The following is a 15,909-nucleotide window of genomic DNA, read 5'->3' on the forward strand; positions in this document are numbered from 1 at the left end:
GATGACTGTACGAAACCTTTTATGAAATGTTGTCACTGGCACATTTAACGCCTTTTCAGGTGTCTAAGAGCCGGCCTGTCGTTCTCGCTGTCAGATTACTAAAATTAATATTGGCCTTCGACAAAATGTTCATTTACTGCCGTTAGAAACGTCAAAGTCGGTTCGTTAAATCCACAAATTACAAGGTAGCAACCGACTGTCGATCTTCTTGACTCTCCACTCAAGAGAATCATCCCGCGTTATATTTAGTTGTAAACAACTTGGATATTATTTCTAAGAAAGTTTGATTACGATGATGACGATATTTTGTTACCTTGCAAAAACGTAATATATAAACAGAACAATTTGACAAAAAAAATAGCGCGCTCCGGAAAAATTGGCACTTCGAACGAAAACAAAAATAAACCGGGCCAGAAATAAATTTACTACAGCATCGATGGATCGATATTCTACATCTATAACAGCGCTCTAGCCTTTAACACAAATACACGACGAATTCGTTTTTCTCTGAGTAATAAACACAATAAATTATGATTCAACCCGACGACCTAATACCAACCGCAAATAAGATCAAATTTATCACCCTCTTCTATATAAAATGTGTGAATAATAAATTCCCAAATTTATTCATAATTAAATCGAAATCATTTTTATAACGTACATAAAGGATGATTATACAAAATTTACCCCCTCAAAACAAGATCAAGGCTGACGCGATCAATAAATCGATCTTTTAATTATGTTCTTTTGTTAAAGTGTCTCTTGACAGTCGATTAGCCATCACGTACGTGTAGTATACCAAAAATTTCGATTTGAAAATGATTAATAAACCCAAGGCGACTCCCGACTACGATGGGTTGCTTTCATATTTATAGCCTATCAAAGGGAAGACGACGCGAAATAAAGAATTCCATTAGTGTAAGGGAGAGGGGCACGGCCGGAAGTGCTCTTGCGTGAGGCGTATTGTGACAACTGGTAATTTCCTATCGAGAATGCCACGTTCTTATGCGTCGCCTTACAAGCTTTACCAAGCACGCGACATTTACACCAACAATTCTCATTTCTTACCGTGCAAATTGTGGGTGCTTGAAAATTTCTTCCCGTCGGCTCATTATCACCTTTATCTTCTATTATCGCTGGACCTCTCGGCGGTATCGTTGGTAATCGAACTGAAGTTGTACGAGTCAATTGAGATTGACCGGAATCACTACTCGCCATCGTCGTTAAAAGGGAACATTCTGGACGTAAAAACCAAGATGCCACTGATGCCCACTGAAACAAAAATTATTTTTATTTTAATAAAAGTAATTAGAAAAACACTGTAAAACCTCGGCCGCTTAGCTAATCTTAAAACGGAGAATGTAGAATTTTTTAATATAGGTATCAATATTAAATAGGACAGCACACATGGCAATGAGCACATATGCAACGCCAACTCTAGCAATGGATGTTCTATTTGCCCTATCTCCTTTGCATTTGCATATAGAGAAAGTGGCTAGAACTACCATTTACAAATTTAAGCAATATGCTCAAAACTGTTCCGACATGTTCTACCAATGGGCTACGGAAGACATTATAAGCACTGATACTGTGCTATCAATGGGATCACTATCAGTGACTAATGCTCTATATATCGATTTTGTATGCTCTATTGATATTTGCATGTTCACAGATGGATGCTTATAGCCTGGGTACGTACTGTACTGTATTCCAGGCGCAAGTATTTGATATTGACATGGGTGCTAAAATCCTTCTTGAGAGAGGGGTGAAGAACATGACAGTACGATTTAGTAGTTAATGACTGTAAGAGAACATTAAACACACTGAGTTGTGATAACAGAGTTTCTCTGATCTGGGTTCCAAGTCACTCAAGTATCAAGGCAATGAAGCTAGCATGAGAGGGCAGCGCTAAAGCATTTGTGGGGCCAGAACCAGCAGTTGGTGTATCATTTGCGATGGCCAAACATAGGATTGGACTGTGGGCTGACGAGAGACTTCGTCTATTGTGGATCAGTTCTCCTTTAATTGACTCAAAACTTGATCAACACATTGTAGAGGCCACAAAAGGATCTTGGCTAATATCAGAAGGATTTTGCCGAATTGATATTCATTCCCATAAATCTTATTATTTGATAAAATTAGTGTGTTTTGTAATGGTAATTTGTTTTACAACATTATTTAAAGGAGTGAATATGGTGGGGATTTAAATTTTCCGTGATAGTTGGTAATTCCGCGATAATTACCATTTGTTTTTGTCGTACGTTCCATCATGTAGATAGAGATCTTTCGACGTTAGGTAACCGTGACGATGCCTCCTACTACGTAACGATCAAACAGGGTGTAATTTGGTGGTGCGCCCCCTTCGCTGCATTACCGTTGATACGTAATAGCTGTAGCGTATGAACAGCTTATAACTTATTAATGCGGTTCCGTGTAATTTTGATGAGTTCCCGCGTCGTGTTTGGGATTGTGCGTTTAATAGGCTTAAGAGATCACGTGATTATCGGCGGGACAAATCCAGAATTGCTTTAATTTTATGCGAACTCGTCGACGCGATCAGAAAAATAAACGTGGCCCTAACATATAAGTATGCTAATGTATTCACGTTATTAGCGTAAAAACTGGTGGCCGACGGTAATAAATAAAATCATCGACTAACCGCCAACGTGTAAATTCGTTACTGATCCAAACAAATAAGCATTTAGTTAATGGGAGTAGATAAGCATCGAAAAAAAGGGTGCATTAATATCGAAGGTGGAGCTTTCCAAGCTTTTTTATGCTTGTAGATCCGACCCTGATAAGAGGTTAACGATAAAACGACAAATTTATGTCACGTTTCACGGCTTGTCGGCGGAACTGATCTATCTATCGCCGCTTTATTTTGACGTCAACGGCAAAAAACAGGTGTCCACGATTATCCACCTAATCTGGCGGAAAAGCTCGTCGAGGGACCCACGCCGTTTTATTTTTACGCCTCTCCCGGGACTGTCGCTAACATAATTTTTGATAAGGTGTGGACCGGTTCCATTAGGATGAGTTTAAAAATACGACACCCCGTATTCCTTTTGCTCGAGCATATGGCTCAAGTACCGCAGCCGAACGACTTTATTTATAATCCAAAAACACCGCATCGTCTACTTGTGTCGATAACAAGTTAATATTGGTCGCTTTATCTGGAGATGCGGGGGTATTTTTGGTCCACCGACACAACCCATCACCGGACGCTGCACCTCAAAATTATTTACAGACAGATTGTTATTCATCAACTTTTTTTTTTAAAGTACTTCATAAATCACTTCAAATAACTACAACCATATTTATAATTATATATATATACATATATTTCTTTAATTATTAATAATTGTAACTATGTCCATCCGACTTAACTCGAAGCAAAATAGATGCCGAAAAGTTGGATATTTTAAAGATTTCTTGAAATTGGCAGAATTCTAAGAATTTTGCATGATTTTTAAAAAATTGTCAAGAATTTCCAGAAAATGTTCATGGAATTTTAAAGGATTACCAAGGTTGTCAGGAGAATTTACAGAAAATTTTGAATACTATTTGAGGTCTTCGGAGATTTTCATAGATTTCTAAGTATTTTCCAAGAATTTATAGAAGAGTGCCAAAAATGTTTTGATATTTGAAAGAATGCCAAAGATTTCCAAAGAATTTACGAGGATTTTCAAAGATTTCTAAAAATTGGCTAAGATTTCTAAGAATTTCCCATGATTTTTAATTATCAAGAATTTCCAGAAAATTTTAGAGCAGCGAATCGTAATCATTGAGTCGCGAAGGGTCGAAAAATGGGTCGCATAAATATCTATTATCATCATAAGTATTATATTTAATAATAGATATAACTTTTTATGGGTCACATTAAAATTTTATTAATATTTCTGGATCGCTGCTTAAAAAAGTTTGCAGAACGCTGTTTTAGAGGATTACCAAGGTTGTCAGGAGAATTTACAGAAAATTTTGAATACTATTTGAGGTCTATGGAGATTTTTATAGATTTTCAAGTATTTTCAATGAATTGTAGATAATTTCCAGAGGATTATCAACGATCTCCAAGAATTTATAGAAGAGTGCCAAATTTTTTTTGATATTTTAGAGAATGCTAAAGATTTCCAAAGAATTTACGAGGATTTTCAAAGATTTCTAAAAATTGGCTAAGATTTCTAAGAATTTCTCATGATTTTTAATTATCAAGAATTTCCAGAAAATTTCCATGGAATTTTAGAGGATTACCAAGGTTGTCAGAAGAATTTACAGAAAATTTTGAATACTATTTGAGGTCCACGGAGATTTTCATAGATTTCCAAGTATTTTCAACGAATTGTAGATAATTTCCAGAGGATTATCAACGATTTCCAAGAATTTATAGAAGAGTGCCAAAATTTTTTTGATATTTTAAAGAATGCTTAAGATTTCCAAAGAATTTACGAAAATTTTCAAAGATTTCTAAAAATTAGCTAAAATTTGTAAGAATTTCTCATGATTTTTAACTGTCAAGAATTTCCAGAAAATTTCCATGGAATTTTAGAGGATTACCAAGGTTGTCAGGAGAATTTACAGAAAATTTTGAATACTATTTGAAGTCTACGGAGATTTTCATAGAAAATTTAAATTTTTGAATCAAATTTTCTGTGAACCTGACATACATTGGATATTTGCTAACATTGATTTTTATTGTAAGAAATTATTTATAAGTAAGTAATTATGTATTACATATTAGGTTTGTCCTGATGATAATGCGGAAGCGTTGAAACCGGTATAAAAAGTTAATTAAAGATTATGTATGAAAAGAATGAAAAAGTGTGTGTGAAAAATGTAGTGGGTCGTCTTTAAAAGTGATTCTTTTTGTAGTAAACGATATTTCGTTTTTAGAGAGAGCTTTTAGCGCGGTTCCGACGCCGCATACAAACAAATAGTGGCTCTCAAGTAGATTGGATTCTCGACTTTGCATTTATTCCCCCGGCCACCCCCTATACGGGGGAGATGACCATCGAGTCGGGCATCCTCTTTCCGAGCGTGGTTTATACGTTATGGGCGGGAAACCGTTAAACTCCGTATTACCAGGTCTCGCCGGCGGCGATTATTCCATGAAAAACTCTCTCGTCAAATTTCGGCCTCGAAGTTGCTTCGCATGTTTAAATATTAGAAGCGAATCCCCTCAGGGATGTTTTGTTGTGATACGGGGCTCCCTAGACGAGAATTTTAACCTGCCAGAGTGGAGAAAACAATAACGCGGGATTCAGTTTTGCGATTTCATCGATCGCCAGAAAACCATCCGCGGGACTAATTTTATAAAAAGGGTAGATTGACAAGCAAACGCGTGTTGCCAGAAAACCCTTGTCAAATATCCATCCAAGGAACCTCCCCCTATCTAAAAATAAATACGCCACTTAAACCACCATCCCATCCGCATATGACGATAAACGCCCTCATTTTTTAAGTTATCATTATTATACGATTAAACATTTTTGATGGATTTGATATCTACATAATTGATATACGTAGTAAAATGTTTAAATTAAGTTTAAAATGAGATCGACCCGGTTGAATTTCTCGACCCCGAACCGAAGCATCCTCCAATAATACCTCAAAGGGGTGGCCAAATATCAATTAGGGGGCCCGTAGGGTTTTAGGTAAGAAGCGTATGCCATCAGTCCTCTGGCAGTTGTTTAACGCAATTATCGATCAAATATGGCGGAGATCCCACCCCATGGCCCCTATTAACCCTTTCGCGTCGAGGGGCTTCATAATAACGCTCCTGCCCTCCCAGTATTAGAATCAACATCGGGGCCATTATACTTTCGCCGGCGAAAAATCCGCCACGAAGAAAGCGCCGACCTAATAAGGACCATTATTCTCGCTTTTGTGATTCTGCCATTTATCTCCTTAATTTGAACCGTTACTCGACTAATTCGAGGACGCGAACCCCGTTATTTCCATGTTACAGCAGCTGTCATTTTTTTGCCGGACTTGTCAATATAATAATAATAAATAATATTTTTTTTTATCAGAAGAAAGTAAGGGAAGGAAGAAGTATTATCGATTCGCGTGAGTGTTAAATTGCTATTAGATAATTGGGCGCGTCTTTTTCGCCACTCGTCTCGTAATTAAATTCCATAAGAAAATCGTTTTCGGTCCGCCCGGCTATTATTAATTTATTACGTCCAATTAGGCTTCGGCTTTCGCGTGTTGCTCGAAATTTTATTCGTGATTAATTCGCTGTCGACGGGGGCTCAGATGGCTATCTGATTCGGTCCCGCTCGAAAGATGTTTAGAAGGAAAATGGTGCGATTTAAAGGGGGGCGAGGAGGCCTTGATGGAACAGCCAGCCAGGTGCAGGGGAACAGGGCAAGGCCACATTGTATATCTAATAAGTACAGTCCGGTTAATAAATAATTCCTCCGGGAGAGGCCTTTATACCTGCCGTAATATATGGTTATTTGATTTGGTGCTGTTATAGATATACCCCAGTGTTTTGACCGACAATGAGTTACGGATTGTGCTCCAACGGGACCGCGTTATGTATTCGTCTAATATTTCATTTTTAACGAACTCTTCGTTGCCTCCAACTCGAACGGGCAAAAAAGATGAGATCTCCGGGCAAATATTGATGTTGTTACTCGTCGTCTTAATTCGTCCTCGCGCCGAGGACCTGTTTAGCATAGGGCGTGCACCGAGAGTTATTCAAATATCGCATCATCAGTGGCGGCTATTGTTGCCGACGAGTGCTACCTTTAAATTTGTTTTAACTCGAGGACACGTAGGCGACGCAAAGCGACGACGCCTTCAATTCTTCTATTTATAAACTCGAATCCCGTTTAAAAGCGATCCTCCCCGAACCATAAATATACATATGTCAAAATTTTAAATTAAAAAATCTAAACTTTCTCAAGGTTACACAAATCTTTAATAACAATCTTCAAAAATTATAATTAATTACTAAAATAATAACCAACACTCTTCGACACGTGCCAATTCTTTATTTATATAAAATACGTGTCGTTAATAAGTAATTGATTAATGGAGAAAATGGGCCGACAATGCCGGAGGCGAATTGATTACCGAACGGAACGAATTGTGCAAACAGAAACATTCTGCCGGAAAAGAGCATATAATTCCATTGTGGTGGCAAACGCGAGTGGAGAACACATGACGCCCGGCTAATTGTGACCGGCTCACGCCATCCAACAAATGGTAAGTAAGACCTAAGAGGAAACGCCGATTTGTTAAACCGCAGCGAACGATTTTTATATACGACGACCCCAGGGCTAACACATGCTTCCACACCAATTAGTATTAAAATGTTTCGTGACAAATTAGAAAGGACCTATACGACAGAAGGTTCGATATGTTGACAGCTCAACGGCTCCAATTTTTACCTAAATGTATTATCCTTTAAAAACTACCAAAAAAAAACATATATACCATCTAGAATCACGTCACTTTATTATAAATGTTCGTTTAGACATTATTGTATTAACTGGCATATTCAAATTACGATGAAAAGAGACACATTTAAAAAAATTGATGACTTAGATCTTCATCAAGTCTTATCATCTTAAAGAGTTGATGACAGACTTTTTTGCAAAACTTTGATTTTTTGGTTTAAACTTATTCTAAAGCAAATATACGAGAGTTAACGAATTTTATGTTGCTACTTGATATCGCACAGATTAACTCATCTGCCATCTACAAAAGAAATTCGACAAATGACAACTTTTCCGATATGAGACATAGAAAAGTCCATGCGATGCGGCTTTGGATGTGTGATAATACTTTGTTTATCTTCTTCTAGATTAAGTAAAAGAACCAACATAACATCAGAAAATAAAAATTTTTCAAGTATTTTGAAGAGTAGCAAAAATATGGAAAAGATACGATAGAGGCACACTTTGGCACCAATTTCATATGGAATCACGTCACTTTATTACAAATGTTCGTTTAGACATTATTGTATTAACTGGCATGTTCAAATTACGATGAAAATAGAGAAATAATTAAGATATTGGAACCACTTTAAAAAAAATTGGTGACTTGGATCAAGTCTTATCATCTTAAAAAGTTAATGACAGACTTTTTTGCAAAACTTTGATTTTTTGGTTTAAACTTAATCCACAGCAAATGTACGAGTTCATAGAATGTAGGATGTGGCTGTAATTGTGTTTGATATACACGTTTAATAATAGCACAGTAAGTTGCTACTCGATATCGCACAGATTAATTCATCTGCCATCTACAAAGAAAATTCGACAAATGACAACTTTTCCGATATGAGACATAGAAAAGTCCATGCGATGCGGCTTTGGATGTGTGATAATACTTTGTTTATCTTCTTCTAGATTAAGTAAAAGAACCAACATAATATCAGAAAATAAAATTTTTTCAGGTTTTTTGAAGAATGACAAAAATCTGGAATAGATACGATAGAGGCACACTTTGGCACCAATTTCGTATGGAATCACGCCATTTTATTATAAATGTTCGGTTAGACATTATTGTATTAATTGGCATGTTCAAATTACGATGAAAATAGAGAAATAATTAAGATCTTGGAGCCACTTTAAAAAAAATTGGTGACTTGGATCAAGTCTTATCATCTTAAAAAGTTGATGACAGACTTTTTTGTAAAACTTTGATTTTTTGGTTTAAACTTAATCCACAGCAAATATACGAGTTCATAGAATGTAGGATGTGGCTGTAATTGTGTTTGATATACACGTTTAATAATAGCACAGTAAATGATAATCGATGATCACATCATATTATGTTGCTACTCGATATCGCACAGATTAACTCATCTGCCATCTACAAAAGAAATTCGACAAATGACAACTTTTCCGATATGAGACATAGAAAAGTCCATGCGATGCGGCTTTGGATGTGTGATAATACTTTGTTTATCTTCTTCTAGATTAAGTAAAAGAGCCAACATAACATCAGAAAATAGATTTTTTTCAGGCATTTTGAATAGTTGCAAAAATCTGGAAAAGATACAATAGAGGCCCACTTTGGCACCAATTTCGTATGGAATCACGTCACTTTATTATAAATGTTCGTTTAGACATTATTGTATTAACTGGGATGTTCAAATTATGATGAAAATAGAGAAATAATTAGGATCTTGGAACCACATTAAACAAACTTGGTGATTTGGATCAAGTCTTATCATCTTTAAAAGTTGATGACAGACTTTTTTGCAAAACTTTGATTTTTTTATTTAAACTTAATCCACAGCAAATGTACGAGTTCATAGAATGTAGGATGTGGCTGTAATTGTGTTTGATATACACGTTTAATAATAACACAGTAAGTTGTTAATCGATGATCACCTCATATTATGTTGCTACTCGATATCGCACAGATTAACTCATCTGCCAGCTACAAAAGAAATTCGACAAATGACAACTTTATTGGCATGTTCAAATTACAATGAAAGATAGAGAAATAATTAAGATCTTGGAACCACATTAAAAAAAATTAGTGACTTGGATCAAGTCTTATCATCTTAAAGAGACTTTTTCGCAAAACTTAGATTTTGTGGTTTAAACTTAATCCACAGCAAATGTACGAGTTCATAGAATGTAGGATGTGGCTGTAATTGTGTTTGATATACACGTTTAATAATAGCACAGTAAGTTGCTAATCGATGATCACATCATTTTATGTTGCTACTCGATATCGCACAGATTAACTCATCTGCCAGCTACAAAAGAAATTCGACAAATGACAACTTTATTGGCATGTTCAAATTACAATGAAAGATAGAGAAATAATTAAGATCTTGGAACCACATTAAAAAAAAATTAGTGACTTGGATCAAGTCTTATCATCTTAAAGAGACTTTTTCGCAAAACTTAGATTTTGTGGTTTAAACTTAATCCACAGCAAATGTACGAGTTCATAGAATGTAGGATGTGGCTGTAATTGTGTTTGATATACACGTTTAATAATAGCACAGTAAGTTGCTAATCGATGATCACATCATTTTATGTTGCTACTCGATATCGCACAGATTAACTCATCTGCCAGCTACAAAAGAAATTCGACAAATGACAACTTTATTGACATGTTCAAATTACAATGAAAGATAGAGAAATAATTAAAATCTTGGTACCACATTAAAAAAAATTAGTGACTTGGATCAAGTCTTATCATCTTAAAGAGACTTTTTCGCAAAACTTAGATTTTGTGGTTTAAACTTAATCCACAGCAAATGTACGAGTTCATAGAATGTAGGATGTGGCTGTAATTGTGTTTGATATACACGTTTAATAATAACACAGTAAGTTGTTAATCGATGATCACCTCATATTATATGTAAACAGAAACTATTTGTAGAAATTGTCGTAAATTATCAAAGTAATTAATAGGGGAATTGTTTAATTCGAGCAAACTGGCAATGTTAGGATTTAGCTACACATTTTCGAAATACCATTGGTGTTGTCTAAATCTATAAAAGTATCACGATAAATCTTAAATGTAAATATTTCAGATGAGAACTTGAATGTTAATGGATTAGTTGGAATAATTCTTGGTATGTCCAAATTGCCATCAGTATGTAGATTTTTATTATTTAGACAATTTGGAGTAATTTTATATCTTGATTCATGCTTCAGATTTCCATTAAATAATCTGTTATTGATCTAAAGCTGTGTTCGGATTGTTTGGTATTGGAGTTATCCCAAAATCGTTATTTTCATTGGTCAAATGACTCAGCAGAAATGTTATAATCCCACAAAAACACTAACTTTGAAATTTTCAATACCACGTAAATCGGTTTAGATTTGGACTTCGTTGGACCGGCTAGAACTGGAATTGAAATGTTTTGGAAATATCTAAACATTTCATAGAATTCAGAATTCAAATTCGTACAAATAAATAAAGATAATGAAATAAAAGCAAAAATTATCAAATGTTTTATTAATATATGGAGATTTTTTGAAATAGTATCTGCATATATATTATTAATAAAATTCGAGTATTGATAACCCGAACTATCGAAAATGAAAGAGTTATCTTTAATGACCTACAGATGTTTGAAGGTATATTTAGCACTAAATCAGTGGTTTTTGCCAAAAATGTAAAAAATAAAGTAAAACCACGTGCTTTTTCTTTGATATAAAACTGAGCCTGCGCAGTGAATGTTAGTGGTAGGAAAGTAGCGCTTATGTCGGCCATTGATAAGGGTGAAAACTTACGTTAAGAATACGATTGTTGGCGGAGGGTGGTTGGGATTGAGGTATAGTGACCTGATGTTGTAGCGGTTTAACGGGGCTGCGCCCGGCGGAGCCGTTTTCGCTGGCGTTTGGCATCAGTAGCATTGGTAAAAATGGTTTGTCACGCACTGAGGGGGCTATCACAACTCACTGCACGCCGCGGAAACGCGACGGTTCACGTTTATTGGCGGTTTTGCGAGGTGCACTGGAGAAACTCGCGGAGAAGAGCCCCGCGGCCTCTTCCTTTACACGCTGGTTTCGGAGGACTCCGTATATGAACTGCGGGCTTCAGGTTTGGCCATCGTATCGCGCGCCTGTGCATGGTCTGATAGGGACCGACCAATTGCTAACCCCCCTCCAATTGTTTAATACCTCGCGGTGCGGCGTGAAGCGAGCGGTAAAAAAAAGTTTACGAAGAGGCCCTATAATCGAATTGCGAAAATCACTTACCGTGGCACTATTTTTCAGTTGCGGGTCCATCAACGGCATCGCCGACACCGGCATATCGGACGAGGTTCTGTCTTTCTGTTGGCTCGACGTGATAGGACCTCGAACCACCTCCGAACCTTCAAAACCAAACAAGTACTAACACCTTTATCGATATATTTATTATCAAATTATTTCGGTTCAAAATTCCTTAAAAACATAGACTTAAATAGAGTTACTAGTAAAAGAAAAGGAATGTAAAAGGTAAAATTGGGAAACAAGAAAAAATTTGTCTGGCTTGAATTAAAATTTATCATAACTATGTCTATTTCGTTTTGATTTATGAAGGTAATAAATCTTAAAACTATAAATTTTAACAATGAAATATTTTAACGTGTTAAAAAATAATATATAACAAAGTTTATTACAATTTGAATTTTGTTAATATTAATAAATTAATTAATTAATGTTAGAATAGTTTTAATTTTTTTATTGATTCCATCAAATACATGTTTTGACTAGATATACGACATGACCCTAATTGGCTGTGATTAATGTAAGGTCAAGTCCTTTAAACAAATTTATTTTAATTTAATAATTGTATACATGTAAATAATGGTAAAATAAAGAGACTGTGATTTTACACAGGTCATATTCTGCGAACTCAATATATATTTAAAGATGATTGTAAATAGGATATTGTTAAAATTAGTTTATCTCGATTGTTTTAAATGTAAATTTACATAATTTATAGACTAGATTGTTTTGAAAACGTGTTGTTTAAATTTTGAAGTGATAGCGATTGAAAGGTTCAAGAAGAGCAGACACGGGGAGGGGGGATAAAATAATGTAATTACTGTTGTAACAACATTTGGAGAGCGGGATTAAAAAAGCGTGATACGGTTCACTATCGTCCAGCGGGAGATTGATTTATAACGGTAAACAAGCGATAATCGGCAAGGTTCATTAAATAACGATGCGATATTGGCAACTATACGATATTTCAATCGGTTTGGAGCTCTGGTCGTAGGCAAAAGCGTTAAAATTCACGAACGAACTCACCATTCTTGACGGGTAGTGTGGGAAAGGTGTTATCAAAGGTCGAAAACTGCATGGCTCGGGCTCGGGTTCGGGCTCATCAGGTATAGCGCGACCAAAATCGTGCGAATGTCAGTCGGACACTGAGGGGTCAAAGGTCGCCAGGGAGAGCCGGGCGTGTCACAGCCGTCGCGACGGCCTATGGTCCCGGACGTCGGGCGCACGCGCAGCAAGGCGACATGAGACAGTCGCCGCCGCAGTGACAATTCCGCGAAGCCCCGCCCTTGCGCTATCCAAATGCGCTGACCCCCCCGCAACGCTCCTGAGTAGCCCTCTCTTTTTAGCCCCCTCTCCGTAACCCCCTTCTCGTCGTAGTTCTCTCAAACCACGACGACGCCGACGACGGCGACGGCGACGACGTCGACGTCCCGACGTACCGTTTCGACGTTACGCGACGCCGCTCGCGGTTGTTGGAATAGAGAGTAAATAGGGTAAGATTTTGTCCTCCGTTATCGATTTGAGCGTCCGGAAGCTAATACGAATACAGTGCCGGATCGATGGGTCGTCACCGGAACGATTATTCTGGGATTCCCGTGGAGTCCCCACCAGGTGTCAGACCGGAGTGGGTGATAGGCGTACCTTCGTGTGACAAAGAGTGACCGCCCCGCGCAAGCGCACCGTGTCGTGTGACATCCCCTCCACGTGGTGACATCGTGACAGGCGTAACCACCTGTACTATTGGTCCACGTGCCACCCAATACTGTCACTTTGCCAACGCTAATCTCGCGTCTTTTTGTTAAAATTTGCCCGCCGTCCTTCTCTGAATCGTTTCCCACGGCCCCCGGACATCCCCCCTCCCCCAGGACGCGGTCTCCGACGCCCGCCACTTTTAACCCGTCGTCGGGGCTACCCCGACGTCTTCCGCCTTCTTTCACGGGTCGTCAATATCGTTCGCGGCTGCCACCGAAAGCTCAACTAACCACTTCTAGCGGCCTCCGCGCGGAGGCGGCTACAGCCGATCGAACTTTGACCTTACAGAGGTTCTCAAACAATAACAACGCACAATTAATTTTCTAAAAAAAATTAAATTGTTGGTATAAATACGTAGTTATTATACCAATTTGATTAGCATCTTTGACTCACCTCGTCTGCACGTGTACTATGGATTAAATCGCGTAATCTAATATTAAAACCCCACAAGAGATACTCTTACACTCATGCAAAATTAATTAAAATCTGAATTGTAAAATATACGTTTTGGCCTTTTTTTGTATCTATTATTTATTAAATTAAATAACTTAAAATTTATAGATTTTGTATACGCGAATATAATACAATAGAAAGATATCAATATAGTCATAACATAGCGATAATTTTTTTTATTTTTTATTATCTATACCCTTCGGTATTATTTACCTGGGGTCGGATGTATTAGGTAACATTATACGTGATATAACCATTGTAACCTCTGACTCATTATTATCATGATATTTCTTAGTATTTAATCAAATAATAATTTTTTTTATAAATATGTGTATCGTTTATATAATTGAATACCTCTAAATACAATATAAATATTGGTTGTATAAATCGTGTGTATTTTGGGTATTTGTAGGGGTTAATTGCAAAATCTAAATAATAGGTTGGAAGTATTAATAACAACAATCGTCGGTTGTGCTTTGTACCGGGTAATAACAGGTACTTTGGAGGCCTTTTTGGAGGCTTTTGTGAACGAGAATTGGCGCAAATTTCGGACTGTTAACACATAACAGTGATGGCTTAATGCCGAAATAATACCTTTGAAACCGTTCTTTTCAACATATCCGGCGGGGGCGCGACGATGTAGACTCTTTTTCAGAACGTGTGAAAAACTTGAAAAAAACCAGAAAATAATTGCTATTAATAGCCGTTGTGTATTCGGTAGTAACATCGACGAAATTGAAAGGGAGGGAGTTGTTAAAAGGGGTCGAAATAATTCATTCAATCGTCGCAATCGTAAATATTCACCCCGCGGACGTAATCGACGATTTAAATTGCATTGGCGAGTATTCATCGGTCTCTGTACCTGTTGCAGCAGGAGGATCCCATGTGACGGAGAAGAAGGGTTCAAAAAAATTTTTTTTAACCAGCGTTCAGTTGCACTGTCACAGGATCAAAACTTTAGGGATGTTATACGAAGGGTGCGGGAATTTTAAATATCGCCGTAGCAGAACGCGCGCGTTTTCGAGTCGTCTCGAATCGAGCTCATGCTGATAGAACGGCAGTCGGGCTACCACTGAGTGTAGGGATATTGTCGTACTGTCACAGACCCGTGCGTGCTTTCACTGTCTTTGCGCACGCTGCAACGCCACAGATTACCGGGGATCTCTCGAGGCCTACTCCTCCGATACTTTTACACCCCAATAGTACCTTGTCACAATTTGTCACACCAAAAATACTATTTACACCCTTATACATTTTAAAACACCCTACATTTATATTGAATTACAGTTAATTATAGGAATTTCATTAATTTTAATAAAAAATATTTCATTTGTTTTATTTTATCCTACACAAATTATATAATTTCATCATATATATTGTACTCTATACTATAGCATTAGACACAATTTGTTTCATAACTCATAACCGAAAATATTTGGCAGCAAGCAACGTCGATTGCTTTCAAAACTAGCTGAGGTAAAATTTTATATTTGACATTCTCTCGAAGTACTATGCTTGTCAAAAGTGAAACTTGACTGTTTCGGCATTTAATAGTAGTCTGCTACACTTAATATGCTACACTCATTGAAGACAAAGCGATCGAAACACTTAATTAAAACTGTCCTACTAACTGTTATTTGTTAAATGCTCACAAAAACTGTGGAAAGAATTGTGGCTAAACGGATGTGGACCATATCAATAGATCCAACATCTTTCCTAGTAAGTAGTCTGAATTTTGCCTTGAATTGTTGTCTTGACGACAATGCAAATAATAATGATACATCACATCATAATACACGTAGTATTTGAACAATACAATTAGTACTAAACAACACCAAACAACAGTGGTAAAAGTTCAAACTGCTAATAACTTAATATCTGTAAGAGCAACGTACATACTACCGAGACATAATCTTAAAAGAGAAGATTATCACGAAATTCTATTACATCTTGACAACAAATTTATACTTGGAGGAGACTTTAATGCATAACATAAGTCTTGGGGTTC

At 36.9% G+C, this 15,909-nt stretch overlaps 1 protein-coding gene across 5 annotated transcripts in view; it reads right to left on the minus strand.

Moving 5' to 3' along the window:
* Nucleotides 1-14,953, minus strand: part of LOC111425457 (zinc finger protein basonuclin-2-like) — a 64,164-nt gene extending 49,211 nt beyond the window's left edge. The window contains exons 1-3 of one of the 5 annotated variants that reach the window (XM_023059481.2): nucleotides 14,764-14,953; nucleotides 11,685-11,800; nucleotides 1,069-1,272 (exon numbers count right to left, since the gene is read on the minus strand). In XM_023059481.2, coding sequence (XP_022915249.1) covers nucleotides 1,069-1,272; nucleotides 11,685-11,738 — 258 coding nt within the window. In that variant the 5' untranslated portion in view covers nucleotides 11,739-11,800; nucleotides 14,764-14,953. Of the gene's footprint in view, nucleotides 1-1,068; nucleotides 1,273-11,216; nucleotides 11,615-11,684; nucleotides 11,801-12,722; nucleotides 12,892-14,763 lie in introns of those variants that run through there. The other 4 variants (XM_023059479.2, XM_023059482.2, XM_023059480.2 and 1 more) reach the window with 4 other exon arrangements.
* Between the last annotated feature and the right edge of the window lie 956 nt (nucleotides 14,954-15,909).

This window comes from Onthophagus taurus, chromosome 8 (genome assembly GCF_036711975.1).
Source record: "Onthophagus taurus isolate NC chromosome 8, IU_Otau_3.0, whole genome shotgun sequence".
NCBI lineage: Eukaryota > Metazoa > Arthropoda > Insecta > Coleoptera > Scarabaeidae > Onthophagus > Onthophagus taurus.